Raw genomic sequence first — 27,218 nt, forward strand, 5'->3', positions numbered from 1 at the left:
CGGGGTCTCGGGGGGGGCCCCCCCCGCGCGCCCCCCCCCCGGCGGGCGCCCCCCGCCGGAGGCTCGTGCACCGCCACCGGCGAGCCTCCGGCGGCGACTCCGTCGAGGGTGCGCCCTGCGGGCGGCTATGCGCCACGCGTCACGTGCAGGCCGGGTCGGGCGCGGCCGTCACGTGTCCGCGCGTACAACGCACAGGGTCGGTGCAGAGTGGCGCACGCGCGGAGATCTGCCAGACCGGCGCAGCGCGCGGGTCCACCGGGTTTCGGCGGCTCCGGCGCTCCGCAGGTGCGCCCGGGCCGGCCCAGCCAGCGGCCGACCGGGCTCGTGCGCCGCACGGCGTGCGGCGGCTGACTGAGCGCGCGGCGTTTCTGACGTAACGCTCTGTTGTCGGACCCTGCATACGGCGGCGCAGCCACGCACACATGGCGCAAGCGGCACGGCACCGCGCACTTGTGCTCTAGTGGGCGTTTTGATTGGGACAACCAACGTCGTGCGCCGCAACAAGCCACTCAGCTTGGGAGTAGAACTCTTGTCTACGATAGCGAGCCCATCGACGCACCAAGCACGACAGCAGGGCCAGAACGCAGCGGCCCAGACATAGCGCAGGCTGGACATGCACGCGCGTGCGACAGAGGTCCACGCGAGCGATATTGGTACACACAGGCCGGCAGGCCGTCGAGGTTTGGCAGCATGACGGTGACGGTGTTCAACGCGCACACGGGGCGCAGCGCGCACACGGACGCAGAGCGGTTCCTGAGGTAGGTGCGGGCGCGGCGGCGCTGACGGCAGCCTGTCGGAGGTCAAGGACTGGGTGGCGGAGAACCACGCGGTGCCGAGCGAGCAGCAGATCCTGATGACGGCGCGCGGAACGCAGCTGCGCATGGCGCAGATAGCCGGGGAGGTAGGTCGGTGGCGGGCACGCTGACCCAGACCGAGCTGTTTGTGTTTGACCGCGGGCTGCTGGCGGCGGCCGGCGCCGCGCTGGCGCCGTCGCAGTCGCCGCTGATTCCGCTGGACGTGCGGCCGTTTCCGCCGTCGACGTCGCAGGTGGCGACGGCCGAGGACTACGCGGGCCTGTTCCGCGCGCGGATCGAGTGGGCGCGCGGGCTGGCGCAGCGCGGCGAGGCGCTGGCCAACATGCTGGGCCACACGCTGGACGAGATCCGCGTCATCCGGCGGTCGGTGGACGTGGCCATGACGCACCTGGGCCACCACCTGGCCATGAACGAGCGGCTGTTCAACGACGTGCTCGAGGCCGCGGTGCAGGTGGCGCAGACGTACACGGGCACGGCGTGGAAGGCGTCGCTGGCGCGGCTGGAGCGGCTGGAGGTGGCCGCGGCCGTCGGCGGCGGCCGGCTGGCCGACTGGGTGGACCGGCCGGCGGTGCGCACGGCCGACCGCGACGTCGAGGCGCGCCACCGCAACATCCAGGAGCGCGTGCGCGACGTCAAGGCGGTGTACGACGGCGTGGCGCACGACGTGCAGGGCCTGCGGTACGACTTCGCGGCCTGGAAGGACGGCGAGGACCGCCGGCTCGACGGCCTCGACCGCGCGCCGGCCGTCTTCGAGGACCTGCAGGCCATCGTGGCCAAGCTGGCCAAGGACGGCGACTACGTGGCCGGTCTGCCGGGCACGCCCACGTCGCTGCGGTCCATCGTGCGCATGGCCAGCGTCCACCAGAAGGAGTACCTGCCGTCCGTGGCCGCGTCGCTGGCCGAGCTGTGGGAGCTCAACCGCTCGGCGCAGACGTGCCGCGCGGACGTGCAGCAGGCGTCGCTGCGCCAGCTGCACACGATCTCGCTCGTGCAGTCGCAGGCGTCGCCGGTCCGGCCGGACCTGCAGTCGATCGAGGCCGAGCTCGCCGAGTGCCGCAGCTCGCTGGACGTGCTGTGCCAGATGGACAACCTGCCGGGGCTGTACGGCGCGTACCTGGTCGAGTGCGTGCGGCGGCGCGAGTGGGCGCAGCAGGTGAAGGCGCTGACGGGCGACGCGGCCGAGGAGTTTGCGTCGTGGCGCGACGACGAGGAGCGCCGGCGGGCCAAGTGGCGCAAGCGGCTGGGCGGCGGCCTGGCGGGCATGAAGGACTTTGCGCGCGAGACCGTGGGCGGCGCGGACGCGAGCCGCATCGCGCGCTCGGGCGTGCTCGAGGTCGAGATGAACCTGGTCGGCGACGACGACGCCACGCCGCCCGTGGGCCGCGACGACGTGCTCGACTACGTGGCCGCGCTGCGGCGGCTGCCGGGCTGCGAGGGCGTGGGCCAGACCGTGGCCGACCAGCTGAAGGACGTGGACCAGAGGCGCGGCCGGCGCGAGCGGCTGTTCAAGAGCACGCTGGCTGCGGACGCCGAGCCCAAGCCGGCACCGCCCCCGGACCCGGGCCTGGCCGCCGAGAACCGCCGGCTGGAGGACCAGGTCAAGAGCTACGTCTCGCGCGTGCGCAAGCTCGAGGACCTGCTGCACCGCCAGTACCGCGCCGCCGGCGCGGGCTACGCCTACGACGTGTTTTCGCCGGGCTCGCCGCACCTCGTGCGCTCGCCGGGCGGCTCGCCCGGCGCCCCCGGCGGCTTCTCGGGCGGGCTCCCGAGCGCGGCCGGGCTGTCGGCGCACTTTGCGGCCGCGGCCGGCGCCGGCGGCGACCGCGACCGGGCCCAGCTGGCCCACGAGGTGTCGGACCTCAAGACCGAGGTCGCGCGGCTGCGCGAGATGCTCGACGAGGAGCGGCTGGCCACGCGCCGGCTGCGGCAGAAGGTCGAGGACGGCGAGCGCGACGTGACCGAGATCGAGACCATCAAGGAGGACCTGCTGGCGAACCTGGCCGCCCAGGAGGGCGAGTTTATCACCGAGCGGAAGCAGCTGCTGAGCGAGATCAGCGCGCTGCGCGCCAAGGTGGACGCGCTGGAGGAGGAGGGCCAGGTCCTGGAGGAGCGCGAGGAGGTGTGCGAGGGCCGGGTGGCCGACCTGGCGGCCGAGCGGGAGAGCGCGCTGCTGGCGCTCGAGAGCCGCACGGACGAGCTGCTGTCGATGAAGGAGACCGTGCACCGCGTGGCTGAGCTGTGGGGCGTTCCTGTGGCGGTGCCGGACGACCCCGCGCCCGCCGACCGCGACGACCGCTCCGTGGCCTCGTCCGTGGCCGACGTCGACCTGGACCGGTTCGAGGAGGCCATGGCGGCGCACCGGCGCGCGGCGGACGCGGCCGACGCGCGCGCGCGCGCCGAGTACGAGCGCGGCCGCGCGGACGCGGCCGCGGCCGCCGGCCACGCGGCCGAACGCGCCGACGCGCGCGTGCTGCGCACGCGCGCGCTCACGCAGAAGGTCTACACGGCGTACCGGCGGTCGCGGCAGCTGATGGACGCGCTCGGGATCGTTTCCGAGGGCGGCCGGATGGCGTTCCGCAAGACCAAGGCCAGCATCTACAAGACCACGCCCGACACGTCCGCGGACACGGCGGACGTGTCGGCGGGCTCTGTGCAGGACGTCAACGTGCTGTACTGGATGGACGCGGAGGACGACGAGGCCGAGGCCGAGGCGTACGACCGGTTCCTGGCCGCGGTCGCGTTCGACTACGACGCGTTCGGACAGGTCGTCCAGGACCGCGTGCGCGACACCGAGCACGTCGCGCGCAAGTGGAAGCAGGCCGCGCGCGTGTACAAGGGCAAGGCCGCGGCGGCGGCCGAAGAGAGCGCCAACAAGATCGCGTTCAGGTCGTTTGCGCCGGGCGACCTGGCGCTGTTTCTGCCGACGCGCACGCAGCCGTCGGACGGCGGGCCGGCGCTGGCGCAGCCGTGGGCCGCGTTCAACGTGGGCGCGCCGCACTACTTCCTGCGCGAGCGGCCGGAGCACGAGCTGGAGAGCCGCGACTGGATCCTGGGGCGGATCCGCGCGACCGAGACGCGCGTGGCGGCGGCGGCGGCGGCGGACGCGGTCATCAACGAAAACCCGTTCGAGCTGCCGGCGGGCGTGCGGTGGTACCTGCTGGACGCGGGCGAGTACGGGACGCCGTTTGAGGGCCGGCGGGGCGGGCGCGAGGAGCGCGCGGAGGGGCGGCTGGAGGAGTCGCCGGAGGGGGGCGAGGCGCAGGGCGGGCGGGCGGAGTCGCCGGCGGGCGCGCCGCACGGCGTGCGGCTGGAGGAGTCGCCAGCGGGCGCGCCGCACGACGTGCGGCTGGAGGAGGCGCCAGCGGGCGCGCCGCACGGCGTGCGGCTGGAGGAGGCGCCGGCGGGCGCGCCGCACAGCGTGCGGCTGGACCCCGACGGCGCCGGGCCGCCGGGCTCGCCGCACGGCGCGCGGCCCGGCGTCCCCGCCCCGTCCGCCCCCGCCGCGCCGCCCAGCACCGCCCCCGCCGCGCCCACGGCCTAGACACATAGCTAATTTACGATTCACGAGCACACTAGTCGGCTCGGCGCGGAATGCGCGAGGAATGTACGCGTCGCGCCGGTGTGGTGGGCTCCGCGCGCGGGGATGACGCGCCCATGGATCCGCGATCACCCGCTGCAAGCGAGCTGTGGCGACGCGAGCGGACCCCACGCGGCGGCCGGCCTGGGCGACTCGTGTTGCTCGTGTCTGCAGGCCGCGGTGCGCTGGCGGCGCGCTGGCAGGCTGTGGCGGTGCCGGCGGCGGCGGCCGGCGCGCGCGGTGGCGGTGCGGCGCGCCGCGGCCTGCTGGCACGGCCGCTGGCCCAGCGCCGGCCGCGGGCGAGCCGGCGCGCCGCGCGCCCACCGTCGCGTCGCGCCGCGTGCCGCGGCCACGGCGCGGCGCGGACTCGGTCCGGCGGCGGGTCACGGGGCGGGCGGCGTGTGCAGGTCACCGGTCCGGACCCGGGTCGCCGCGTTATCGCGCGCCGCCGCGCCCTAGCCGCTTCCAGCGCCGCCCACTAGCACCCGCAGGCCCTCTCTCCCGCCCGCGCAGCGCCGGCGGCCAGCGTGCCCGCGCGCGGGCGGCCGGCAGCTGCGGGTGCCAGCACGCGCTGCCCGATTTGGGTTTGTGTCTTTGTGTGTAGGGCTTAGTAAGCTCAAAGAAGTTCTTAGTGTGTGACGACAGCCTATTTTTGTCACGCTGATTGGCCGCATCCAGCAATGCTGTACGCACTGTCTGTAACCGGCAACAATACTATGGTCGCCAGGTATTAGCAATGAGCGCCCTACCATGTCCGTACACGCCCGCTGGCCTTTCCGCGCTTGCTTGTATTGGGCCAGTACATACTTTGTTGCAGTAGGCAATAGTACGGCTCCCTTTCTGCCCTTTGTTTGGCTAATATTGCACCTAACAAAGTTTTTGCCTATATTTTTTCCCTCAGTATGATAAACCACACACATAACCTCCGGCTTACTTAGTATTTCTTTACTTACTATTCCCTCACCTACCTATTTTCCTTCCCTCACTTTTTTCTCATAGTATATTTGAGTGCCATAGTACTTCCCTTACATTTTATTATATATCTATAGTATATAATAAAATCTCCCAACACGCGGTAACACCACAGCACGGGAACAAAGGTAACTCAACCACGCCGCCGCGGACGTCCAGCAGACACGGCGACGATGCCGGTCTGGATGGCAATGCCGGATGGATTCGTCTGCGGCGGCGGCGCTGCCGCCGCGCGCGAATCACGACGCGCGCCGCGACGCGTCGCGCGCGCCGCGCCGACACGGGCTGACCGCGCAGACAACGATGGCCAAGGAAGGAAAGACCAGAAAGACCAAGGCCGGAGGACGGCGGAAGAAGGGTACGTATCGCGCGCGCCGCGGCGCTGACGCCAGACCCCAACGCGCCCAAGCGCTCGCTGTCGGCCTACATGTTCTTCGCCAACGAGCAGCGCGACTCGGTCCGCACGGAGAACCCCGGCATCGCCTTTGGTACGTCCCGTCGCCCTCGCGCGCGCTAACCGCCAGGCCAGGTCGGCAAGGTCCTGGGTGAGAGATGGAAGGCCCTGAACGCCAAGGAGAAGGCGGTAAGTACCCGCGCGCGATCCGCGCTGACGCCAGCCCTATGAGGCCCGTGCGGCCCAGGACAAGAAGCGCTACGAGGAGGAGAAGGCCGCGTACCTCGCCAACGGCGGCAACGGTGTCGAGTACGATGACGAGGAATAGATGGGCGGCCGGCACGGCCACGCCGTTTGTCTAGGGATTCGTGTACGTATATCTGGTGAACTCTGTATCTGTAGTGTTATTACAAGAATGTAAAAATCACCGCGCCGCGGCTGAGGAGGAGATCTTTTCTATATTGTCGTTTGTTCTTGTTCGAAAACTCAACTATATTTTTCTTTACGTTGCGTGCTAGGTTGGTTTTTCATGGTTGGTCAAACTGTTTATCTATTAAATCCTGGCAGGGCGATCTGATTGTATACTTTAGTTGTTTGTACTTTAGTTTGCTTTAAATTTATTTATGTGAACACTCAACCGCCGGCTTTCGTCTGGTCTTGTGTGGGGAACCTGCGGGAGAAGACACGCGATGGCGCACGGAAGGGCGCTTTGGCGGCCCGGTGTCTCGTTTAGGCTGGGGCGGCGGCCGTGCGCCTAGACGGGTCGCGCCGCAGGGCGTGCGGCGCGCGACGCGCTGTGCGGCTGCGGCCCGCGCGCGGCCCGTGTGGCGACCAGCGCGGCGGCCCGCCGCCACCGTGCGGCTCATGCAGCCCGTGCGGCTCATGCGGCTCACCCGTGCCCGCCGCCCCTGTCGTCCGCCCCTGCGCCGCGCCCCGGCCCCGGCAGCGGGTCCCGGCGCTCCCCACCAACGCTAACGCCAGTTCGCCATCGTTGACACTGGCGTTATCTGACGGCAGCTCTCGCGCCACCATCACAAGGCAGTCACGTAAATTGTATATTATGCAGAGTACGGTAAACTATACATGTAGGCTGGCGCAGTCACGGTCTCGGCCGAGCGCGCGCCGCGCCTTTTACAGGGCCGAGTCCTTGGACGCCTCCCATGTGTCTTTCTCGAACCGCCAGACGGTCTCGTCCGCGGGCACGCCGCTCCTCCGGGCCAGCGCCAAGTAGACCTCGTCGGCCTCGACGTAACGGAAGTAGCGGCGGACCCAGACGCGCCCCTGCTCCTTCTCGAGCTTGCGCAGCGCGCGCTGCTCGTTCTCGATCTTGCTCTTCTCAATGTGGATTTTCTCGTAGTCGATCACCTCGACGCCCTCGGCGACCTTGGACCACGCGCGGCGCGACTCGTACTCGGCCTGCTCGTCCAGCGGCTTGACGATGAGCTGCTCGCGCGGGTGCTCGAGCGCCTCCCAGAACGGCGTCTCCTTCTTGGTGGCCTCCTCGCGGATGCTGGACTTGTCCGACCACTGGCCGGTGACGGTGTAGAGCACCTTGGACGCGGCCTCGGCCGCGGCCTGCTTCTTGGGCTTCTTGCCCTCCTTGCCGGACGCGATCGAGCCGGGCAGGGTCGAGTTCGAGCCCGAGGGCGTCGAGTAGTTGGACGACGCCGTCATGACCGACGACATGGACGACCGGCGCGAGTCCGACATGGTCACGGGCCGGCCCATGGTCGACAGCGCCGGCAGCGGGCCGGCGTCGACCTTGAACAGCTTGGCCTTGAACGTGTTCTTCTTGCCCGAGAAGTAGCCCTTGCCGGAGAAGTCGACGATGGACCGGTAGCCGGACGTGGACTCGATCGTGATCGACTGCTCGAGCTCGACGTACGGCGCGCCGTAGAACAGGCCCTCGATGTGCAGCGCCGGCAGCGAAATGAAGTGGTACTCGTCGTACTCGCGGATGTACAGGATCGCGTGGCCGAGCTGGCGTACGTTGATCGTCGCCGTCGAGATGGACGCCTTCTGGCCGTTGTAGCCCTGCAGCTCGATCCCGAACTTGTCGTTGTAGATGGAGTACGCCGTGACGGGCGGGTGGTGCGACACCTGCTCCGACACCAGCACCGTCTTGCCGATCTCCTCTGACTCCCACTTGCCGCAGAAAATCTCGCCCAGGAACGGGTTCAGCGGCTTCTTCTCCGAGCCGAGCTTCTCGTTGCGCGACGTGTACTGGCCGCGCAGCGTGGCAATGAACCACCGCAGCACCGCCACGGCGCGCTTCTCGGCGTCTGCCTCCTTGGCGGGCGCGATGAACAGCGACGGATGCTCGGCCTGGTGTCAGCGCCTCCCCCTCCGCGGTCAACCTACCCAGAACTGCGAGTACTCGGTCAAGCTCGTGGCCGACAGGATGAAGGGCGGCGCCTGGACGTTAGCACGGCCTGCGCCGCGCGCGCGGTGTGCACGTACCGTAATCGACGACAGATCGCCCTTGCACGACGCCAGCGACTTGAGGAACGTCATCCACGGGCCCTTTTGTTGCTGTCTCCGTCAGCTTCTATACACGGGGCCTGGCCGGCCGCGCAAGCCGGCGCCGGCCGCGGCGTGGTGATAGCGGCCGCCGCGCCGGGCGGCGCCTCGCCCGACGGCCACCGGGGCCGTCCGCCGCCTGCCGCCACGCCGGCACCGCGCCTGCCGCCGTCCGCCGCCTCCCGCCGGGCTCTATGTCCGCTCGGCTGTCCACTTACCGCCGGCACGGCGGATCCCGCCTCCTGCTTATCTTGCTTGGACATGTTGCGCGCTAGACTCCCGTAATCCAATTATCCGACGATCGGTCGACCTGCTAGGCTGCGTAGTCACTGCGTGTGGTGGGTGTAAAGCGAGATGTGCTTCTGGTTCTCAAAAATTAGCCGGTCGCTATGAGCGGAGGACACTTCTGAACGGGCGCTGATAACAATGACGTATATTCGTGCGGGGGCCTCGACGGTTATGCTGTAACCACGCGACCACGGGCTGGTTGCGGCCGCAATGCCTCCGCGTCACGCCGGCTGCGGTCGTATCCGTCACGCCCGCGCTCTACGTGCACCCTCTCTGCCTTTGTTTTGGCCGCCGTCGAGACGCGGCGAGCGGCGGGGTCTTCCACGCCGTTCCGCGGCCGCCGCGTCGTGGCCGGCGGCCGGAACGCGGGCATGCGTCGAGACTGGCCGGCTGGCGGCGGCAGCGGCCGCGCGTGGCCGCGCCGGTCCTGCCGGGCGATGCCGGCCGGGGCGCTGCGGCGGGGGCTAGTCGCCAGACCTGCGCCGCACGGCACGACCCGGCGCTGCGGGTCGGGCCCAGCCGTTGTGGCTAGACAGCAGTCACGCCCAGGTGGCACCACACCGCGGGCAGGGATAGCCGCCACGGCCGGGCTCCGGACAGCCGGCCCGAGCAGCCGGCGGCCGATGCCGCCGTCCCGGACGCGATCGCCGTTGGGCGAGCGGCCTAGTGCGGCGCCTGAGTCAGGGCTTATGTAAGGCCGCACGGCCTCTGTGGGTCAGGCCAGACCCGGGCCGTGCGGCCGCGCCACAACGGTGGGCGTGTCGGCGATGCAGGGCAGGCCTAGCGCGTCGCGATGGCCAGCTGGCGCGCCGCTTGGCCCGCGGGCCGCCCACCAGCCGCGGCCGGACGCGGCCCGCCACAGCCTGGTCGAGATGCGCCCACGCCGGCAGTGCAGATGACGGCGGGGCGCCACTTGCGCCACCTACCCCTGAAACGCCACATTCGCCACGCCGTGACCTGTGACGCGCCGTCCGCGCCACGGCCCCGCCGCCGCCCGCCGCGCGCTCGCGCCGGCGGGATCCTGCCTAAAATCACAGCGCGGCCCGCCCAACGCTGTGACCTGCCGGTTCGCGTCAGCGCGGCCCGGACAGCCGCTCCGCGTCACCCGCAGCGTGCCTGGGCGCCGACCCGCGCCGCTGCCTCCAGCCACGACGCCTGGCCGCGCGCGGTCCTGCGAGCCGCTGGCAGCGCGCAGCCGCGGAGCCGCCGCGAGTCGCTGGTGCGACGTCGGCCGCCGGCCGGTCATGCAAGCCGCACGCCGTGCGGCTATCAAACATTGTCTATCAAGCGCGTATCATACACGTATCAAACACGTATCAAACATGCGTCAAAAAGGCATCAGGCGCCGTCCGCACCCGCCGCGCTCTCCGCCGCGCCCTCCGCCGCGCCCTCCGCCCCGTCCGGCCACAGCAACCCCGTCGCCAGCAGCCCCGCCGCGCCCACCCCCGTCGCCGCCGCCACGCGGAACGCCCGCCCCTGGGCCGCGGTGCGCTCGAGCGCCAGGTGGTACGGCGTCGACGTGAACGACACCATGTGGTACAGCGTCCGCACGCCCAGCCGCGGCGCGTACCGGTACAGCAGCTCCTCCACGGCCTTGCGCAGCAGGTACGACCGCGACGTCACCGAGTCACGCATCTCGACGTAGTTGGCCATGGCCAGGTCCGAGATGGCGTACAGGTCGCGGCGGCGCTCGGCCGTGTACGCGGCCAGGGCGTCGGCCACGGTCGGCGCCGCGTCCAGCCGGCGGAACAGCTCGCGCACGTCCTCGAAGCCGCAGTTCATGCCCTGGCCGTAGAACGGCACCATGGCGTGCGCCGCGTCGCCGATGATGACGACGCGGTCGCCCAGGTGGTACGGCGCGCACTTGACCGAGATCAGCGAGCCCTTGGGGTGGGCCAGGAACTGGTTGACCAGGCTGTCGCGGCCGACGAGCGGCACCACGTCCGGGAACTCGCGCTCGAACAGCTCGAGCACGTCGTCCGGGTACACGATGGCGTCGTACATGGCCGCCGGCATGAACAGCGTGCCCGTGAACGTCTTGGAGCCGATGTTGGCCAGCGTCATGAGCATGAACGTCTTGCGCGGCCACAGGTGCAGGTGGTGCGGGTCCAGCGCGTACTCGCCGCCGCGGGCGGGGATCGACAGCTCCGTGTACCGCGTGTCGATGTACGTCTGGGCGTAGTCCATCTCGACCGCGCGCATGAGCTGGCCGCGCACGGCCGAGTGCGCGCCGTCGGCGCCGACGATGAGATCGGCGCGGACGGCGAGCGGGGCGTCGGCGCCGGCGTCGAACACGGCCGTCCGCCGCGCAAAGTCGCACGTCCGCAGCCGGTGGCCAAAGTGCAGCGCCACGTTCGGCCGCGCGGCGGCCGCGTCCAGCAGCGTGCGGTTGAGCCAGCCGCGGTCGACCGCGTTGATGTGCTCGCCCAGGGCGTCGTAGGCCTGCGCGGACTGGCGGCCGGCGCGGTCGTGGACCATGCGGCCGTGCACGGGCACGACCTGGCGCATGATGGCCGCGGCCAGGCCCTCGTCCGCGCCGCGCAGGCCGTCGATGCCGCGGTGCGACAGCGCGAGGTTGATGGACCGGCCGGCGACGGCGGCGGTCGTCCGCGGATCTGCGTCAGCCCCGCGCCGCGGCGCACGTACCTGGCCGGCGGTCGTACACGGCCACGTTCCAGCCGCGGTTGGCGAAGTACAGCGCGGCCAGGGCGCCGACGGGCCCGGCGCCGACGATGGCCACGGCCCGGCCGAGCTGGTTTCTGGCGAGCTCCATGGTGTGGCGGTCGCCGTGGCGGTCGCCTACCCAACGCCGCTCAAATTTTTTCGCGAGCCCAGCAGCCCGCCGGACACAGACACGAGCGCACGAGCGAGCACGAGCGCAGGCACAGCCAGACACTAGCTAATCAGATGGGCGCGGACACCAAGGTGTGCGCACGCGAGGGCTGCGCGAACGCCACGTCCGGGCTGCAGTGCCCGACGTGCCGCAAGCTCGGCCTGGACGACAACTCGTTCTTCTGCGGCCAGGACTGCTTCAAGAAGTAGGTCGGCGGGCGCCGGAGCAGGCAGGACTGACGGCAGGGCGTGGGCGGTGCACCGGCAGGCGCACACGCAGACGGCGGCGGTGACGTCGTCGCTGGCGAACCTCAAGCTGCCGGACTCGTACGACCCGTTCCCGACGTTCAAGTACACGGGCGACGTGCGCGCGGTGTACCCGCTGTCGGCGAAGCGGGCGGTGCCGGCGTCGGTGCCGGTGCCGGACTACGCGGGCGACGGGCAGCCGCGGTCGGAGCAGCGGCTGTTCCGGACGACCAAGATCCACATCAACACGGCCGAGGAGATCGCGGGGCTGCGGGAGGCGTGCCGGCGCGGGCGGCTGGTGCTGGACGCGGGCGCGGCGGCGGTGCGGCCGGGGATCACGACGGACGAGATCGACGCGATCGTGCACGCGGCCGCGGTCGAGCTCGAGTGCTACCCGTCGCCGCTCAACTACTACAACTTCCCCAAGAGCCTGTGCACGTCGGTGAACGAGGTGATCTGCCACGGGATCCCGGACAAGCGGCCGCTGGCCGACGGCGACATCGTCAACCTCGACGTCTCGGTGTACTACCGCGGGTTCCACGCGGACCTCAACGAGACGTACTACGTCGGCGAGACGCGGGACGCGGACTCGGTGCGGCTCGTCGAGACCACGCGCGAGGCGCTCGACGCGGCGATCGCCACCGTCAAGCCCGGCATGCTCTTCCGCGACATCGGCAACGTGATCGAGCCGTACGCGGCCAAGCACGGCTGCTCCGTCATCCGCACGTACTGCGGCCACGGCATCAACACGCTCTTCCACACGGCGCCCAACGTGCCGCACTACGCCAAAAACAAGACGCCCGGCGTGGCCAAGGCCGGCATGACGTTCACGATCGAGCCCATGCTCGCGCTGGGCTCGTGGAAGGACAAGACCTGGCCCGACAACTGGACCGCGGTCACGGCCGACGGCCGCCGCAGCGCGCAGTTCGAGCACATGCTCCTCGTGACCGACGACGGCGTCGAGGTCCTCACCGCGCGCCTGCCGGCCTCGCCCGGCGGGCCCGAGCCGCGGGTGTAACGTGTACCATTAGCGTCTAGCTCACGCGCCGTCCTCGCGGATCAGCGCCACAATCATCGAGTACAGGTAGAAGAAGAACATGAGCAGGTGGAAGCCCAGCTTGATGAAGCTCTCCTTCTTGTGCTCGTTCAGCGTCCGGAAGATCTCGGTCGCGTCCAGCAGGTGGTTGTTGTTGAGCACCTTGTTGACGTTGTAGGCCACCAGCGGCAGGTTGAGCACCAGCGCCAGCCAGTAGCCGTTGATGAGGAAGAGGAAGGTCAGGAAGGCCTGGATGCCGGCCTCGGGCAGGATGTACGAGTTGAGCCGGTTGCAGAGGTCAAACACGTTGATGTAGTCTGTCGTCAGTGCCGCGCGCGTCCGCACCTACCGCATTCTGCCGTTAGCCCTGCTGCCGCCGCTGCACTTACCCAGGTCGCTGTACATGATCGTGAAGAACACCTGGAGGAACAGGTTGACCGCGTTGAGGATCACCGCCAGGATAAACAGCCTGCTGTCAGCGCGCCCGCGCGCCCACCTACCAGGCTTCTCCGGACATGGTGCTTGCTGCTCGTTCTGCTCGTCAGCGCGCGCTCCCCGGGCCCCGCCGTCACGGGTCTCGTGCTCGGGGGCCCCCCCGGCGCCCCCACCTCCCACCTACCGATTGTTGCCGATGGGTCTGTCGCTGCCGCACGTCCTGCTCGACGGGATGTTTCTGGCCCGCAATCCGATGAATTCGACAGGAGCTCGCTCCTGTGAGATTATAGAACGTGGAAGAAGTCGCCGGCGTCGTGGGCGAAAAAGAAAAGCGGCCGCCACATTCCGCGCCAGCCACGATGGGCGCACGGCCCCGTGACGCTCACGTGACCTCACGTGTCCCCTTGTGCACGGTTGTTCAGCGCCGCACCGCGTGCGGCTGGGCCCCCCAGCGGAGCCGCGCGCTGGCCGCCGGCGAGCCGGGGGTCGGATGAGGGCGCTGCCCGCGCTGGCGTCGGATGACGGCGGCTGCCCGCGCTGGCGTCGGATGACGGCGGCTGCCCGCGCTGGCGTCGGATGACGGCGGCTGCCCGCGCTGGCGTCGGCTGCCGCCTTCGGCGCCGGCTACGGCCCTCGCCCGTACGCTGTAGCCGCTGTGGTCAGGTGGCCCGCCGGGCGCCTCCACAGGGTGGCCGCGGCGCTTGCTTGTGGCGGTGCAGGCTCTGGCGGGCCGACGTGTCCTCTGCGGCTATATGCGGTGCCAGGCTTGTGGCTATATGAGGTGCCAGGCCTGCGGCTACATGCGCTGCCAGGCTTGCGGCTATATGAGGTGCCAGGCCTGCGGCTACATGCGCTGCCAGGCCTGCGGCTATATGATGTGCCAGGCCTGCGGCTATATGCGCTGCCTGTCCGCGGCTACATGCGGTGCCAGGCCTGCGGCTACATGCGGTGCCGTGGCCCTGCGGCTATATGCGGTGCCGCGTCCCTTCGACTACATGCGGTGCCGCGTCCGCGGCTACATGCGGTGCCAGGCCTGCGGCTCTATGCGTCTGCCACAGGCGCCCTCGACGGCGTCGCCGCGCCGGCCGCCGCTCTGCGCGCGGTCCCCAGCATGTAGCCGCAGCTGCGCACGTGCGCTCTGGACCGCAGGGGCGCCGCACGCGGTGCGGCGCCTTGCGCAGCCACGTGACCCCGCGTCCTCAGTCAGCGGGGCGGCTGCCGAACAGACCGCGGATCGACATGTCGCGCCTGGCAGGCGCACCCATGGCGGTAGGTGGGCGCCAGAGCGTGCTGACGTAGCTCGTCGCAGCGGCGAGCGCAGCGCTCGCACTGATCGGGTACCAGCTCGTGGCGGCGCCCCGGCACAAGCGGCGCCCCGGCAACCGGCGCGACGACGAGCGGCGACGCCCCGGGTCGCGCGGGCTCTCGCGCGAGCGCGGGCAGCTGCTGGCGGAGCTCGAGACGCGGCGCAGCCGCAGCGCGTCGCCCGCGCCGTCCGCGTCCGAGCCGTGGGCGCCGTCGGACTGGGGCGACGGCCCCGGCAGCGACACGAGCCTGCCCTCGGACCTGCGGTCGGTGCGGCCAGACGAGCCCACAGACGACGCGCACAGCATCCTGGGCCTGCTCTACACGATCGCGGACGACCAGTCCAAGCGCGAGGGCTACGTGCACGGTAAGTGGCCGCCAGGCCCGCTGACGCAGACGGCATCACCTGCAACCTGTGCGGCGTCGAGCCGATCCGCGGCGTGCGGTACCGGTGCACGCAGTGCCTGGACTACGACCTGTGCCAGGTGTGCGAGTCGATCGACCTGCACCCGCAGGGCCATGTGTTCTACAAGGTGCGCGTGCCGATCCCGGCGCTCAACGAGCCCAACCTGGTGCCCGTGCGGCTGTACCCCGGCAGCCCGCAGCTCGCGCGCACGCTGCCCGCCAACCTGGCCTTCAAGCACATCGTCGAGATCCAGCGCGAGACCGCGTTCAAGCAGTCCGAGATCGTGGCGCAGTACGAAAAGTTCCGGTGCCTGGTCACGGACGAGCACGTGGCCGACTGCTACGGCGTGTGCGGCGCGATCTCGGCCGAGAGCCTGGCCATGCTCATCGCGCCGCACATCTCCGGGGCCAACCTGCTCGTGTCGCGGCTGATCAAGATGTACGACCGCGACGGCGACGGCCTGGTCTCGTTCCGCGACTACATCGTCACGCTCGACACGCTGTGGAACGGCACCGACGCCGCCCGGCTGTACGAGGTCTTCAAGGGCTACGACCTCGACGACGACGGGCTGGTCGGGTACGACGACTTCAAGCGCATCTTTGCGAGCTACCTCGAGCTGTCGGTGTGCTCGATCCGCCGGACGGCCATGAGCATGAGCGTGTACCTGACGGACGAGCAGGTGGACGGGCTGTACGGCCACCGGCCGATCTCGGCGCTGTTTACGGCCTCGGCGGCCGAGACGACGTCGCGGCTGGCGGCGGCCGTGCACGAGCGGCCGGAGGCCGCGCCGGAGATCGCGCCGCCGGCAGACGCGCGGCGCGACGCGACGGCCGCGCCGAGCGAGGGCGCGGTGGCCACGGCGGCGCTGGCGGCGCGCGCGCCCGAGGGAATCGTGCCGCGCGCGGACGCGCTCGACGCCGTGCGCGCGGCCGAGAACACCGACGGGCCGTACAGCGACTACCGCGCGCTGTACGAGCTCAAGGCGCTGTGCGCGCAGGGCACGGCCGAGATGATCGCCGAGTTCTATGCGGCTGCGCGCAAGGACGAGACCGAGCCCCTGGACTGGAGCGAGTTTCTGGCCACCGCGCGCGGGCTGTCGAACGAGCGGGGGCTGTGCTTCGCGACGAGCTGGATCGACGTCGGCATGTTCTAGCCAAAAGATGCAGATTGGAACGCCGCTAGTAATATACACACTGCTCAGTTAGTGCCGGCGGCGCCGGCCGCCGGGATGCTGATGAAGTACTTTTCGCGCGGGTCCGGCGGCGGCGCGGGCCCGGGCGGCGGCTCGGGCCGCTCCGCCGGCTCGCCCACGGCCGTGTCGTCGTCGCGGTCCGAGTACCGCACGCTGTTGTTGCTGCTCAGCGAGACCTCGCTCTCGCTCTCGGCCGACTCGGCCGACTCGCCGTAGCCGACGGCCGCCGCCAGCGCAAAGCCCTCGGCCGGCAGGAAGCCGACGGGGAGCGGGTCCTCGTCCGAGAGCAGGCCGAGGTCGAGGTCGGCCTCCTGCACCTCGTAGTCGATCGCGGCCTGCGCCTCGCGCACGAGCGCGTCCGACACCTGCAGGCACCGGCTCAGGCTGACGTTGAGCGCCTCGCTCGTGCCGAGCATCTCCTTCTGCCGGTCGAGCATCTCGACCGAGAACAGCGTCTTGCCGGGCGACGCCGGCAGCTGCACGGTCTCGTCCGCGCTGTCCGAGTCGCTCTCGGCGCGGGCGGGCCCGTCCGAGCCCGAGCCGCTGCCGGCGCCGCCGGCGCGGCCGCCGCCGGACCCGGCGCCCTGCGCCTTGCGCAGCGCGCGCAGCTCGCGGTTCTGCGCGCGCATCTCGCGCTCCAGCGTGCGGTTGATCGCCAGCAGCGACGTGTTGGAGATCTCGAGGTCGAGGATCTTGCGGTTGAACCGCGCGTTGCCCGTGTCCGGGAACCCGGGCGCGTCCGCGTCCGAGCCCGAGCCCGACTCGTCGTCGGTCCCGGCGTACTCGCTGCCGCTGCCGCTGCTGGGCTCGATCTCGTCGCCGAGCGAGCTGCGCGAGCTGCGGCTCGCCGCCGGGCTCGCGCTCGCCGCGCTCGCCGCCGCGTACCGCTCCGGCGCCCGCGGCACCAGCACCTCCTCCTGGCCGTTGGCGTACACAAACTTGCTCGACCCCCGCGAGTCCGACCGCGGCGCCATCTTGAGCACCACCGGCGGCGCCAGCGGCGCGCCCGGCGTCGCCGGCGACACCGTCCGCGCCGGCCGCACCCGCGGCGCCGGCAGCCCGGACCCCGCGCGCGGCGCACCGCCCACAGTCGACTTGGGCAGCGCGTGGAACCCGCTCCGGGCGCCGGGCGGCCCGCTCGCGCCGCTCGCCGCGCTCACCGCGCTCGCCGCGCTCGCCGCGCTCTCCTTGCGGAACGTCGGCACCACCGGCGTTCGCGGCGCCTCGGCCGGCCTGCGATCGTTGGCATAGAAGAACTTGGGCTCCCGCCCGGCCTTGGCCCCACCGTCCTCGCGCGGCCGCGCCCGCACGCTCGCGTAAATCGGCGCCCGCGCGCCCGGGCCTGCGCCCGCCGCGCCCCGTGGCCCGTCTGAACCTGGCCCCATCGTGTCGCCGCTGTGGGTCGTGTTTGGGATTACCGAGCGCCAGTCCTGCGCGCAATGCCGAAAGTCCCCGTCTGTGTTCGTGTCACGGTACCATCACCGGCCCAAACGACGACGCTGCTGCTGCTGTGGGCGCTGCCTGGACGCTGCCTGGCACCTTGCGCTGCGGACACCCTGTCTGGTCGTGGCCAGGGGTGTTCCTGGCCTGGGGTGGTTTGGTGGATTAGCTGCAATTGCCGACACACAGCGTTTTGCGCGCCGCACAGCCGACGGCGGCCGGCCGGCCGCGGGAGGGACGCGCCGGCGTCTTTGTTGCGGCCCCGGCCCGAATGTCGACTGCACGCGCTTCTTTGTGGACGCGTCGGGGACGGCGGAGGGCGACGGCGGCGGGCACGGTGCCGGCGAGAAGGCAGCGGCTGCGGCCGGCCGGACGGCCGGGCGGCGGCCGGCGGCGGTCGGCGAGCGTAGGCGGCCGCGCAGGGACGGCGGCGGCGAGTGCCGCAAGCCGGTAGACGCGGCCGCGACACGGCCGCCGGGCGCCAGTGTGCAGCGTGTGTCTGTCGCGGGCGGAGAGCGGGACAGATCACGGCCGCGGCAGCTGCGGCGACCACGGCGACCTGCCGCGGCGGCGCGGCGGCCGCGGGCATGCCAGACTACCCGTTCCCGCTCGGACCCGCGGCCGCCAGCCGCCGATCAGGGGCCGCGTCGCCTGTGCAACGCCAGCGGCGGCCGCCATTGGCCGGCGCGACCTACCAAGCAGGCTGAAACGGCGGCCAGCCGCCGTGCATGAGCCGCACCGCGTGCGGCGCGAACAGCCGCGCACGGGCGGCCGCAATGACGTAGCCGCGCCGGCCCCCCCGGCGCCCGCGTGCGCCACGCGGCGACGCGCCCCGTTAGACTTTCACCGTCCCCGGGCCGGCTTCGAACCCTCCGCCGGCACCGCCCGCGCGAACAAAGACAGTTCGCAAGCCGGCCGACGCGCGCGCGCTCGGCGCCGTCACGCGGGGCCGCGGCCGCTCCGCCGCGCCGGCGCCGCAGCGTATATATACCGCGCCCGCGGCCGGGGCCAGCCACTGACAATCCCCTCTGGCGGAATCTCTATTGTTAGGGCCTGGGTCCGAGGACTTTCGCGCCGCACGAACGGATCGAGTACTGCTGATTATATACCCCTGTTGCTAGATACCATGCTGAAAACACTGCCGGCGGACGCCATCCCGCTCGGCGGACACGGGTGCGGCGCGCCGCGCTACGTGGCGGTGCCGTTCGAGGGCATCGCCGAGGGCCTCACCGCGGTCTCGGGCAACGTAGACCGCGCGGGGCGGCACGCGCGCGCGCGGCGACCCAAGCCGGCCGAGCGTGCGGCCAAGGGCGAGCGCCGGCGCGAGTCGGCGCCGACGATCCCGCGCAAGCGCAAGCTCTACCACGACGCGCGCGCGTCCGAGCCGTGGAAGCGGCGGGCGCTGGGTGCGGCGGGCAGCGGGCGCGCTGCCGCCGAGCGTGCGAACGAGACGGTCGTGATGGAGGACGCGCGCGGGCTCGGCGACAGCATTGAGGCGCTGGCGCTGCCCGAGAGCGACTCGTCGTTCAGCGTGCTCTCGCAGATCAACGGCGGGTACGAGCTCTCGCTGTCGCGCGCGGCGTGGGACGCGGCCGAGGCCGACTGGCCCGCGCCCGCGTTCGAGATCTACGAGGGCGACTGCTCGGACTGCGACGGCCGCTCCGGCTACGACCGCGACGTCGAGCTCTCGCGCAGCCTGCCGGCGGACCGCGTGCTGCAGCCGCTGGCCGACGAGCCGGGCGACGAGTCCGACCGGTCGCTGACGCCGTCGTCGCTCGAGCCGCTGGCCGAGGACTACGCGCTCATCGCCGGCTACGACTACCTGTTCTCGACCGCGACCGTCAACCGGCTGGCGGCGAACCTGTTCGCGCCGGCGCAGCTGTCGTCGACGGACGTCATCAAGCGCGTCATCGACGAGCCCGACGTGCTCTTTGACTACGAGGACCCGCGCTCGTTCGACGAGCACTCGGCCGACTCTGAGCGCGGCGCGGACGACTTCCGCTCGCTGCTGGCGCCCGGCGTCGCCGCCGACCACGACGCGTACGAGTTCGACGAGGACGAGCTCATCCTCGGCATGCGCGCGCTCATGTCGGACGCCTAGCCGCGGCCCCGGCGCCCAAGCCGCCCCCATAACATCTAGGAACCCCGGCGGCCGCCCGGCCGCCGCACGACAGTATATCCCTACCCGATCTCCTATATCTATACCGCGCGCGCGCGGCCGGCCGCCCCGGCCGCCGCCGTCAAAGCCATGTATATATACTCATCTACAGGTACCCCAGGCGCGCCCCGCTGTCCGCAGCGGCCCGGCGTGGTCTGGTCCGGCCCGGCGCCGCCTTCTCGGGGCGCCGCCGGCGAGATAAAACGCATTGACATTAAAATAATACACATCGTTAACCAGCATGAACCTAATCGTCTACAGAATGCCCGTCCGCCCAGAATGCACAGGCGCGGCGCGGCGGCCGCGCGCCCGCCCGGCTACATCATCTCCTTCTGGAGCTCGACGAGCTCGTCCTCGAGCGCCGCCCGCTCCTCCATGATCGCCGCGTCCACGTTCTGGTTGACCCGGACAAAGTAGTACACGCCGACGACCGACACCAGCAGCAGCACGAGCGAGAACCAGCCCATGACCATGGCGGACGTGCCCACGCCCGTGGTGAGCGTGCCGTTGCCGAGGCTGTGGGCGATGCTCGCCGCCGCCACCGACGCCGTGTGCTGCCAGAGCACCGAGATCAGGATGAACACGCTAGCGACGATCGCTACCAGGATCGAAATGTTCTGGATCAGTGGCGGGTACGGCACCAGCAGCAGAAACACGACGAAGATCAGGATGATGGCGATGATGACCAGGTACGGGAACACGATGACGTGCCGGAACTTCTGCGCCACGTACAGGATGTTGAGCGGGTCGTCCGTGTCGTCGAGCTGGTTTGCCAGCACGGTCACGTTGCTCGAGCAGAACCACACCGGCGGCGCCAGGTTCGCGCACACGCCAAAGTAGCCGATGCGCACCTCCAGGTCCGTCTTGCCGACGTACTGCGCCAGCGCGACGGCCGTGTTGCTGTCGACGACCGTGCTGTCGCCGGGGACGTACACCGTGCCGTCGTTGTACGCCATCCGCAGCAGGTAGATCTTGGGCAGCACCGTCGCTGCGGCCGAGCAGCCCGAAAGCAGCAGCGCTGGCGTCAGCGCGCTCGCCCGCCCACTTACCGAGGATGATGATTACTGTCAGCAGGAACAGCAGGAAGATGTGCCGGGGCCGCACAAAGTGGATTTCTGGCCGTCAGCCGCCGCCGCGACCGCACTTACTCAGGTTCATCGAGATTCCCATCTTGGCTCTCTGCTTTGCGCCGCTGTCGTGGGGTCTAGCGAGAGAAGGCCTGCAGTGTGTACCGGAGGGCTTTCTGCAGAGGCGGAACCCGTCGGAATATATCTGAGCCGTGCGAGCCTGCCGGCCTGCAGAGCGGGCGCATGCGCTCGACTGCGACTCCAATGGCAAGTCCAAAGCAGCAACAAGTAAACAATTGAACCCGGCTAGTGCGCGCAGGGCGCAGCTGTTACCAGCGTTTTTTCCAGATGGGGCTAGAGGGTATGCCTAGCGAGCGAGCTAATACCTGCTGGGCCATGCTGGCTGCGCCCTGACGCCAAACCGAGCCAGCCCCGGCGGACAATGCGGAATGGCGGGCGATGACCGCGGACCATCGTCTGTTGATTCCAGGGGCGACTTTTTTGGGAGGTGCCGCTGCCTTGGAGCGATTGGGGCGCGGTAGCCCGGACAGGACTTTGACCGGTTGTCCGGACGCAGAGCGTGTCGTACGGCGCCGCCAACTGTGGCCGGCCGGCCGCTTGCTGCGGCGTACGCCCGACAGCGCCCGCGCCGCCCAGCGAGTCCTGTCAGCGCACGCACACACTACGACCTGCCGACAGCCGCGGCCCGGCCGCGCATCACATGATTCTATACAATTAAATTATAACTTTTACAATCGAATTGTTACGAAACCATAAACCGAGAAAACCATTTTTTGATCGACGAACAGTCTTCCTTACTCCTCGTCGGCAGCAACCAGCGAGGCGATCTTGGCAGCGCGAGCAGCCATTCTCTCCTCCGAGGTGAGCTTGGTCTTCTTGTACTTGAGCGACGCAGCCTTGTACTCGGCCTTCTTGTCGGCAACCTTGACCGGGGCCGGGTCCTCACGGATCTTGGCGTGCGCCTCGGTGTAGATGTCCTCGACGGCGTCGGCCTCGATGTTGTCCTCGAGGTAGCCCTTGAAGACCTGACGGTACTTCTCCTCATCGTCGTCGGCCAGAGTCTCCATGTACTCGGCAACGTGGCCGCCGACAATGTACTTGTGGAGCAGCTCAGCCTCAAGCTCCTCGCCCTCAATGTCCCAGCCAGGGAAACGCTTGGCGCTGTGGGGAATGTACATTCCGCCGTCCGAGGCACCCTTCAGCACACCGAAGACACGGGCACCGGTGGTGGTACGGTGCAGACCAACGTCCAGGAAGGCCTTGAAGGGACGGGGGCCGTCCTCGACAGCCTCGGTGAGAACGAACTCACCGTCAGCCTCCTCGACACCGGCGTAGGTCTCGTCCAGACCAAGCTTGGTCAGGACACGACGGGCAACGAGCAGACCAACAGCGTAAGCAGCCGACCAGTTGGTCAGACCGTGCTTGATGCCGTAGTTAGGGAGCTCGTGGGCGTAGGCAGCAGCCAGAACAATGTCACCGGTGATGGTCGACGAAACGACCTGGGCGATGATGTCCTTGTTGGTGAAGCGGACGACCAGGCGGTACTTGGGCGAGTTGTACTTGGCCTTGTGCTGGGTGACCAGACGCTTGCGGGCGTAGTAGTCGGTCTTACCCTCGCGACGACGTCTGTAGGGCGTCTGGTAGCGCGAGAAGTACTGGGGGGTCTTGATGAGCTTCTGCGGAACGTTAGCACTCTGCTCGGCGTTGGCGGCGCGATCTCGCCTGTGAACCGACAGACGATCCAGACAGCAGACGTGCTGTGTCCGGATGCGCCTGTTATCCACTCGGTGTCGATTCTGCGGCAGCTGTACTTACGGTGAACGGCATTGTGAATTGATGAAGCTTGTCGAATGGAGCTGTACAAGACTTTTCAAGGACTATGTAAGGTAGATTTTCAACAAACTTGGTGTTGCCTGCGGGCAGGGCAAAAAAGGCAGTCACAAACTTTTGGCGTGGGTGCACCAGGGCCCCACCATCGGGAGTTAGGGCTTTGGCTTGGGCTGGTAGGTGACCAGAGATGTCACCCGACTTGCCATTTGCTGACACAAGCACCCTACGCAGATTTCCCGACGCCCGCGCTCAACGCGTCTCCCTGCCGGCCATCGGGGAACAAACATCGTCCCGCCTGCCTATCGCAGTTCTCCGGGCAACATTTCGCCGGCCCACACGTACCGGGTGCCGGCATACACAGCAACCCGCACAGTTTCGGTTTTCCTAGCCGTACTTGACCAGCGCTTTGACGTGGTACGCGCGCATTACGCCAGCCTAGTCTTTTATCGCTGAATTACTTGTAACCAGGCTATGCATGCAATTGACCCGCAATATGCTTGTAGAAACCCGGTCCGCGCCTATAATAGTGACCCGTCACGTAGCGGCGCTCGCTGGTGTAGACTGTGCTAAGGCTAATGCTCTTAAAATCACTGCCCGTATGTTTCGGCGGTTCCCCAGATTTACCGTAACCATACAATCCATAATATCCGTCGCCACTAATCGTCGGCCTTGACGCACCTGGCGCTCCTAACCGTTTCACAGCCGCAGTCCCGTAAATCACGTCCGCACTGTCGGCCGGCCGTGAACTGCGGAACGGACTGCCCACAGCGCGGACCTTCGGCGGACATATTTCGGCGCTTGATCGGCCCAACATCCGACCACGGTCCGATCGCCGTCCGTCGGACTACAGTCCTGCCAGCTCACGTGGGCTAGGCACCGCCCACGGCGGCAGCCGACGCCGACTGGCACCGACCAGTGCCATCCAGCTTCGGCTGAACCGGTCAGATTGTATCACCAAACCGGCTCTGTCCAGCACCGTCGTGAGACGCCAGGCACGTCGCTTACATCCCTCGTACACACAAGAAAATGTATTCTTCAAAATCCTATAGAAATGATACCCCAGAATCGCGAGCGGCTTGCGAGCTAGTCGGCGGACGATAGTGCATAGTAGGCAAACAGGTCGTTCGAATGCTGGTGATTCTGAACAATCGTTCTCTTCGGCATGTGTTTTGATTCGATGCAATTTCTATACCAAACTTTTATACAAGCTTTCGTCTTCTAGAGCGGGACAACCCGTCTAGGGGTTGATGATTCTCACACCAGCCTCGCCGCCCCGGAAGATGGCGTCACCCTCGGCGTATCCGCGTCCAGCGCCGAATCCGACACCGAGCCAGACGGGGAACGCGCGCCGCTTGAAGAACAGTACCGACGCCACGACGCCAAAGCCAAAGCCCAGCGTCGTCTTGACGAGGGTGTTGGAGATGACAACGTCCCACTGCCGGTTAGCGCTGTGCGGACCGCGCGCGGTCGCGGGTGCGACCGCCGCATCTGCGACTGCCTAACGTACCTTCTCGTTCAGGAGCTTCTCCGAAGGCGACTTCTTGATGGCGACCGTCGACATTTTTACCGTTCTAGCGCTGGCGTCAGCAATGTGCTCATGGGTCCTGCGCGGGCGTTCGAGGTGCCGGTCGCCGTTCTGGCCGTTGATAGGTCGATTCCGACCCCATCGTCCGACACCCACCACGCTTGCAATTCTGCAATCCAATCCGCCGGCGCGCCTGACTGCCAGATACTCACTCTCTAATTTGCTCGAAAGACGGAGGATGAATCCCGACACGTTGTGGTGGTTTGGTGGTATTGAAAAAGAGAACCGCTAAATGTGTACGGAAGAAAGAGCTGGACTAGGATTTGACGAGAGGCGGTTTGCTGACTTCGGAAGGGAGCAACCGCCTGCAAGAGCCCAGCGCGCACTTTCCGCATTGGCCGACACATATAGTTGACGCGGCACGAGCCTTGAGGTTGCAGATGGCACGGCGCTGCACGGTAGCGGCATATACGTCACGTGGCGTCTTCCTATGCCCCGCGTCTGTGGCGGATATGTGTAGCGGCTGCGCCGTTCGGGCGCCCGCCGCAAGCTGTGCGGCTTATGTACGCCTCCCGGCGCGTCCAGTCGTAGCCGCAGGTGTCATCCGGCGTCGCCGGCGGACTCCGCCGCGCCAGCGCGGCCGCCGCCGCGACCCAGGCGGGCCACGTTCGGGGGAGCGCCCCCGAAGCTAGTTTGGGCGTCGCCTTAGTCACGCACAAAGAGACCTTAATAAGCCGTTATCATACTGAGTGGGCTCCTAACCCGGCTCTTGACTCAGCGCCCAGACTACGTCCAAGTTGCCGGGCCGGAATTTACTAGCGAATTGTATATATCCACACCCACCCTCGGCGATTTCTGTCTAGAACACCACCCACAGGACGGCAAGGACGCAGGGAGTGAAGATACCCCACTGCTCGATGTCTTCCCAGGGATTTCCGTCGTTTGTCTCGCCGCGGGCGTCGCCCGCGCCGGAGCAAGGTGGCGACCAGGCCGCGGGCCCACACGGCGACCGCCGGCAGTTCGAATTCCCGCCGGTGGTGACGCCGATGCCGGTCTCGGTGACGTCGTCGCCGGTGCCAGTGACGACGCCGCCGGCGCCGGCGGCCGGCCTGCCGGACGCGCTGCCGGAAGTGGAGTGTGTGGTGCGGGCCCGGATCCCGACCACGACCGGAGCCGAGATGTTTCTGCACCTCTACACCAACAACCTGGACAATAAGGAGCACCTGGCGATTGTGTTTGGCAACCATGTGCGCAGCAAGAGCCTGGACCGCGTGCGCGAGGGGGAAACCGAGATGGACCGCATGATCCGCGGCGCCTACGTCGGCCGGCTATATCCCGGCCGGCAAACGAGCACGTCCGACTCGGCCGCGGCCGAGGAGGAACAGGAGCGCCAGCGCAAGGCGACGCTAGTGCGGATCCATTCGGAGTGCTACACAGGCGAGACGGCGTGGTCGGCGCGATGCGACTGCGGCGAGCAGCTGGACGAGGCCGCGCGGGTGATGGCCGAGGAGGGCAACGGCGTGGTCGTCTACCTGCGCCAGGAGGGCCGTGGCATCGGCCTGGGCGAGAAGCTCAAGGCGTACAACCTGCAGGACCTCGGCGCGGACACGGTCACGGCGAACCTCATGCTGCGGCACCCGGCGGACGCGCGCACGTACAGCCTGGCGACGGCGATCCTGGTCGACCTCGGCCAGAGCGAGATCCGCCTGCTGACCAACAACCCGGACAAGATCGCGGCGGTGGAGGGCAAGCACCATGAAGTGCAGGTGCTAGAGCGCGTGCCGATGGTGCCGATTGCATGGAGGGAGAACGGCGGCGGCATCCGCAGCAAGGAGGTCGAGGGCTACCTGCGGACCAAGATCGAGCGCATGGGCCACATGCTCGACCGGCCGTGAGTTTACATCTACATTGAGTTTCATAGTTTCAGGCGAACGGGTCAGATCATTTCGTCGTTTTGTATTGTAGTGCAGTTTCATTCATCTTTAGAGTCCGGCCGACCGTCTGGCTGCAGCGCCGCCGGCGGCGGCCAAGTATTGTGAAAATAAAATGGTTTTATTTCAAAAATATACAGTAAACATCGCTACCCTTATTTTTTGTTCGTCATGCCTTGTAGTGAACTTAGTGAGCTCTCCGGGACTCAGCGATAACGTTGGTCAGGTCGTCGACCTTGCTCTTGGCGCGGCCGAAGGTACCGAGACGTCTCTTGGCGAGCTTGCGGGCACGCTTGTCCTTCGAGTTGCGGAGCAGCTCGATGATGCGACGCTCGTAGGGGGCGAGACTGCGACGTTAGATCGGTTCGTGGCCGGATCGACGGCCGGCCGGCCGCCGGACGGCAGATACATACCCGCCAACCTCACGGATGATGTCGCGGACGAAGGTGGTGCGCTTGCTCGAGGCGCCCTTGCGGGTCGAGATGCGAGCCTTCTTCTCGAGGGGGGTGACCTGGTGACCCTTGTTGAGGCCAACGATAAGACCTGGGCCGAGTCAGTAACCGTCGGAGCGTCGGGCGCCGTGTTCACGTACCAGTCTTCGCAGCCATTGTTGATGTAAATGTTGATGTGAAGTGAATGTGGAACGAGAATTTGAGGAGGAGTACTTTTACAATTATCGGCGGCGTGGTGCTGAAAATTTTCTGTGACTGCTTTTCGAACCCTACAGCCCTATTGGTCACGTGACACCCGCGCCGCCCGCCGCGCCCACGCCGCCGGTGCGTGGCCACAGCACGCCGCTCGCTGCCGGGACAGTGCCGTCCCGCGCCAGAGGCCGCTCGGACGCCGGCAGGCGAGAGTCGTGCCTGCAGCGCACATCGTACGGGCAAAAATCGCCCAGCCTGCCCACAGGGCAAGCCGCCGGCAGCGCTGGCAACGGCCGCCGCGCCAAAAAACAATGCCCCCTATCGGAGTCGAACCGATGATCGCTGCATAATCTCACAATTGCTTACGAGTGCAGCGCCTTACCAACTTGGCCAAAGAGGCAATTGTTATTTACACTTTCAATATGTCCGTCCAATGGCGCCGGCGAGCGCTAGCGCCGCGCCGCGTGCGGCTGATGACGTTGCGCGCCCGCGTCTGCTGCGCCGCCGCGGCGCAGCGGGCCCACTGCCGCACGTGACATTTTGCATCTGCATGGCCGACGAAGCGCCCCGGCACGCAGGGGCAG

The 27,218-nt window shown here is 68.4% G+C and overlaps 14 protein-coding genes and 1 non-coding gene across 15 annotated transcripts; 6 read left to right on the plus strand and 9 right to left on the minus strand.

The window, feature by feature from the left end:
* Window positions 1-378: 378 nt before the first annotated feature.
* Window positions 379-4,356, plus strand: V1510DRAFT_432403 (autophagy-related protein 11-domain-containing protein; the record flags this gene model as incomplete). Its single annotated transcript, XM_066935495.1, has 3 exons — window positions 379-758; window positions 790-901; window positions 931-4,356. Exons 1-3 carry the CDS (start codon window positions 691-693, stop codon window positions 4,354-4,356), a joined length of 3,606 nt encoding a protein of 1,201 aa, XP_066786422.1. The 5' UTR covers window positions 379-690.
* A 962-nt stretch (window positions 4,357-5,318) lies between these two features.
* V1510DRAFT_424041 (high mobility group box domain-containing protein) lies at window positions 5,319-6,395 on the plus strand. The gene is made up of 5 exons (XM_066935032.1): window positions 5,319-5,492; window positions 5,662-5,722; window positions 5,757-5,852; window positions 5,889-5,947; window positions 5,982-6,395. The coding sequence occupies exons 2-5, from the start codon at window positions 5,668-5,670 to the stop codon at window positions 6,084-6,086; spliced, it is 315 nt and encodes a 104-aa protein (XP_066786423.1). The 5' UTR covers window positions 5,319-5,492; window positions 5,662-5,667; the 3' UTR covers window positions 6,087-6,395.
* Window positions 6,396-6,889: 494 nt separating this feature from the next.
* Window positions 6,890-8,867, minus strand: V1510DRAFT_446602 (uncharacterized protein; the record flags this gene model as incomplete). The annotated part of the gene is made up of 5 exons (XM_066935727.1): window positions 8,497-8,867; window positions 8,219-8,290; window positions 8,120-8,173; window positions 7,520-8,083; window positions 6,890-7,357 (listed from the first exon to the last, which is right to left on the minus strand). Exons 1-5 carry the CDS (start codon window positions 8,539-8,541, stop codon window positions 6,890-6,892), a joined length of 1,203 nt encoding a protein of 400 aa, XP_066786424.1. The 5' UTR covers window positions 8,542-8,867.
* A 1,037-nt stretch (window positions 8,868-9,904) lies between these two features.
* V1510DRAFT_441654 (uncharacterized protein) lies at window positions 9,905-11,636 on the minus strand (the record flags this gene model as incomplete). The annotated part of the gene is made up of 2 exons (XM_066935635.1): window positions 11,213-11,636; window positions 9,905-11,181 (listed from the first exon to the last, which is right to left on the minus strand). Exons 1-2 carry the CDS (start codon window positions 11,337-11,339, stop codon window positions 9,905-9,907), a joined length of 1,404 nt encoding a protein of 467 aa, XP_066786425.1. The 5' UTR covers window positions 11,340-11,636.
* On the plus strand, window positions 11,474-12,662 carry V1510DRAFT_371001 (peptidase M24, structural domain-containing protein; the record flags this gene model as incomplete). The annotated part of the gene is made up of 2 exons (XM_066931465.1): window positions 11,474-11,604; window positions 11,645-12,662. 2 exons carry the CDS (start codon window positions 11,474-11,476, stop codon window positions 12,660-12,662), a joined length of 1,149 nt encoding a protein of 382 aa, XP_066786426.1.
* Window positions 12,631-13,426, minus strand: V1510DRAFT_424055 (cornichon). Its single transcript, XM_066935033.1, has 5 exons — window positions 13,300-13,426; window positions 13,181-13,214; window positions 13,070-13,149; window positions 13,030-13,035; window positions 12,631-12,997 (listed from the first exon to the last, which is right to left on the minus strand). Exons 2-5 carry the CDS (start codon window positions 13,195-13,197, stop codon window positions 12,684-12,686), a joined length of 417 nt encoding a protein of 138 aa, XP_066786427.1. The 5' UTR covers window positions 13,198-13,214; window positions 13,300-13,426; the 3' UTR covers window positions 12,631-12,683.
* A 1,300-nt stretch (window positions 13,427-14,726) lies between these two features.
* Window positions 14,727-15,445, plus strand: V1510DRAFT_350352 (uncharacterized protein; the record flags this gene model as incomplete). Its single annotated transcript, XM_066930857.1, has 2 exons — window positions 14,727-14,787; window positions 14,817-15,445. Coding segments are annotated over 2 exons (690 nt in total), but the record flags the coding sequence as incomplete, so codon positions are not given.
* A 218-nt stretch (window positions 15,446-15,663) lies between these two features.
* V1510DRAFT_424060 (uncharacterized protein) lies at window positions 15,664-17,254 on the minus strand (the record flags this gene model as incomplete). Its single annotated transcript, XM_066935034.1, is given in 4 exon segments — window positions 15,664-16,088; window positions 16,608-17,014; window positions 17,036-17,037; window positions 17,048-17,254. Coding segments are annotated over 2 exon segments (446 nt in total), but the record flags the coding sequence as incomplete, so codon positions are not given.
* Window positions 17,255-18,432: 1,178 nt separating this feature from the next.
* Window positions 18,433-19,857, plus strand: V1510DRAFT_449821 (uncharacterized protein). The gene is made up of 2 exons (XM_066935801.1): window positions 18,433-18,704; window positions 18,747-19,857. The coding sequence occupies exons 1-2, from the start codon at window positions 18,585-18,587 to the stop codon at window positions 19,557-19,559; spliced, it is 933 nt and encodes a 310-aa protein (XP_066786430.1). The 5' UTR covers window positions 18,433-18,584; the 3' UTR covers window positions 19,560-19,857.
* Window positions 19,858-19,933: 76 nt separating this feature from the next.
* Window positions 19,934-20,786, minus strand: V1510DRAFT_427543 (Ca2+ regulator and membrane fusion protein Fig1-domain-containing protein; the record flags this gene model as incomplete). The annotated part of the gene is given in 3 exon segments (XM_066935212.1): window positions 19,934-20,531; window positions 20,550-20,634; window positions 20,765-20,786. The coding sequence occupies 3 exon segments, from the start codon at window positions 20,784-20,786 to the stop codon at window positions 19,934-19,936; spliced, it is 705 nt and encodes a 234-aa protein (XP_066786431.1).
* A 619-nt stretch (window positions 20,787-21,405) lies between these two features.
* On the minus strand, window positions 21,406-22,589 carry V1510DRAFT_424065 (60S ribosomal protein uL18). The gene is made up of 2 exons (XM_066935035.1): window positions 22,520-22,589; window positions 21,406-22,380 (listed from the first exon to the last, which is right to left on the minus strand). The coding sequence occupies exons 1-2, from the start codon at window positions 22,529-22,531 to the stop codon at window positions 21,499-21,501; spliced, it is 894 nt and encodes a 297-aa protein (XP_066786432.1). The 5' UTR covers window positions 22,532-22,589; the 3' UTR covers window positions 21,406-21,498.
* A 1,182-nt stretch (window positions 22,590-23,771) lies between these two features.
* V1510DRAFT_370992 (uncharacterized protein) lies at window positions 23,772-24,095 on the minus strand (the record flags this gene model as incomplete). Its single annotated transcript, XM_066931464.1, has 2 exons — window positions 23,772-23,969; window positions 24,042-24,095. The coding sequence occupies 2 exons, from the start codon at window positions 24,093-24,095 to the stop codon at window positions 23,772-23,774; spliced, it is 252 nt and encodes an 83-aa protein (XP_066786433.1).
* Window positions 24,096-24,678: 583 nt separating this feature from the next.
* On the plus strand, window positions 24,679-26,123 carry V1510DRAFT_424073 (GTP cyclohydrolase II-domain-containing protein). The gene has a single exon (XM_066935036.1). The coding sequence runs from the start codon at window positions 24,977-24,979 to the stop codon at window positions 25,952-25,954; it is 978 nt and encodes a 325-aa protein (XP_066786434.1). The 5' UTR covers window positions 24,679-24,976; the 3' UTR covers window positions 25,955-26,123.
* Window positions 26,093-26,628, minus strand: V1510DRAFT_424074 (60S ribosomal protein eL36). The gene is made up of 3 exons (XM_066935037.1): window positions 26,583-26,628; window positions 26,404-26,533; window positions 26,093-26,337 (listed from the first exon to the last, which is right to left on the minus strand). The coding sequence occupies exons 1-3, from the start codon at window positions 26,596-26,598 to the stop codon at window positions 26,178-26,180; spliced, it is 306 nt and encodes a 101-aa protein (XP_066786435.1). The 5' UTR covers window positions 26,599-26,628; the 3' UTR covers window positions 26,093-26,177.
* Window positions 26,629-26,946: 318 nt separating this feature from the next.
* V1510DRAFT_t271 lies at window positions 26,947-27,034 on the minus strand. The gene has a single exon. It is a non-coding gene; the product is annotated as a tRNA-Thr (tRNA).
* Window positions 27,035-27,218: the final 184 nt, after the last annotated feature.

The sequence above is a fragment of the Dipodascopsis tothii genome (assembly GCF_038497935.1).
Source record: "Dipodascopsis tothii strain CBS 759.85 unplaced genomic scaffold V1510scaffold_56, whole genome shotgun sequence".
In the NCBI taxonomy this organism is placed as follows: domain Eukaryota; kingdom Fungi; phylum Ascomycota; class Lipomycetes; order Lipomycetales; family Lipomycetaceae; genus Neoaidaea; species Neoaidaea tothii.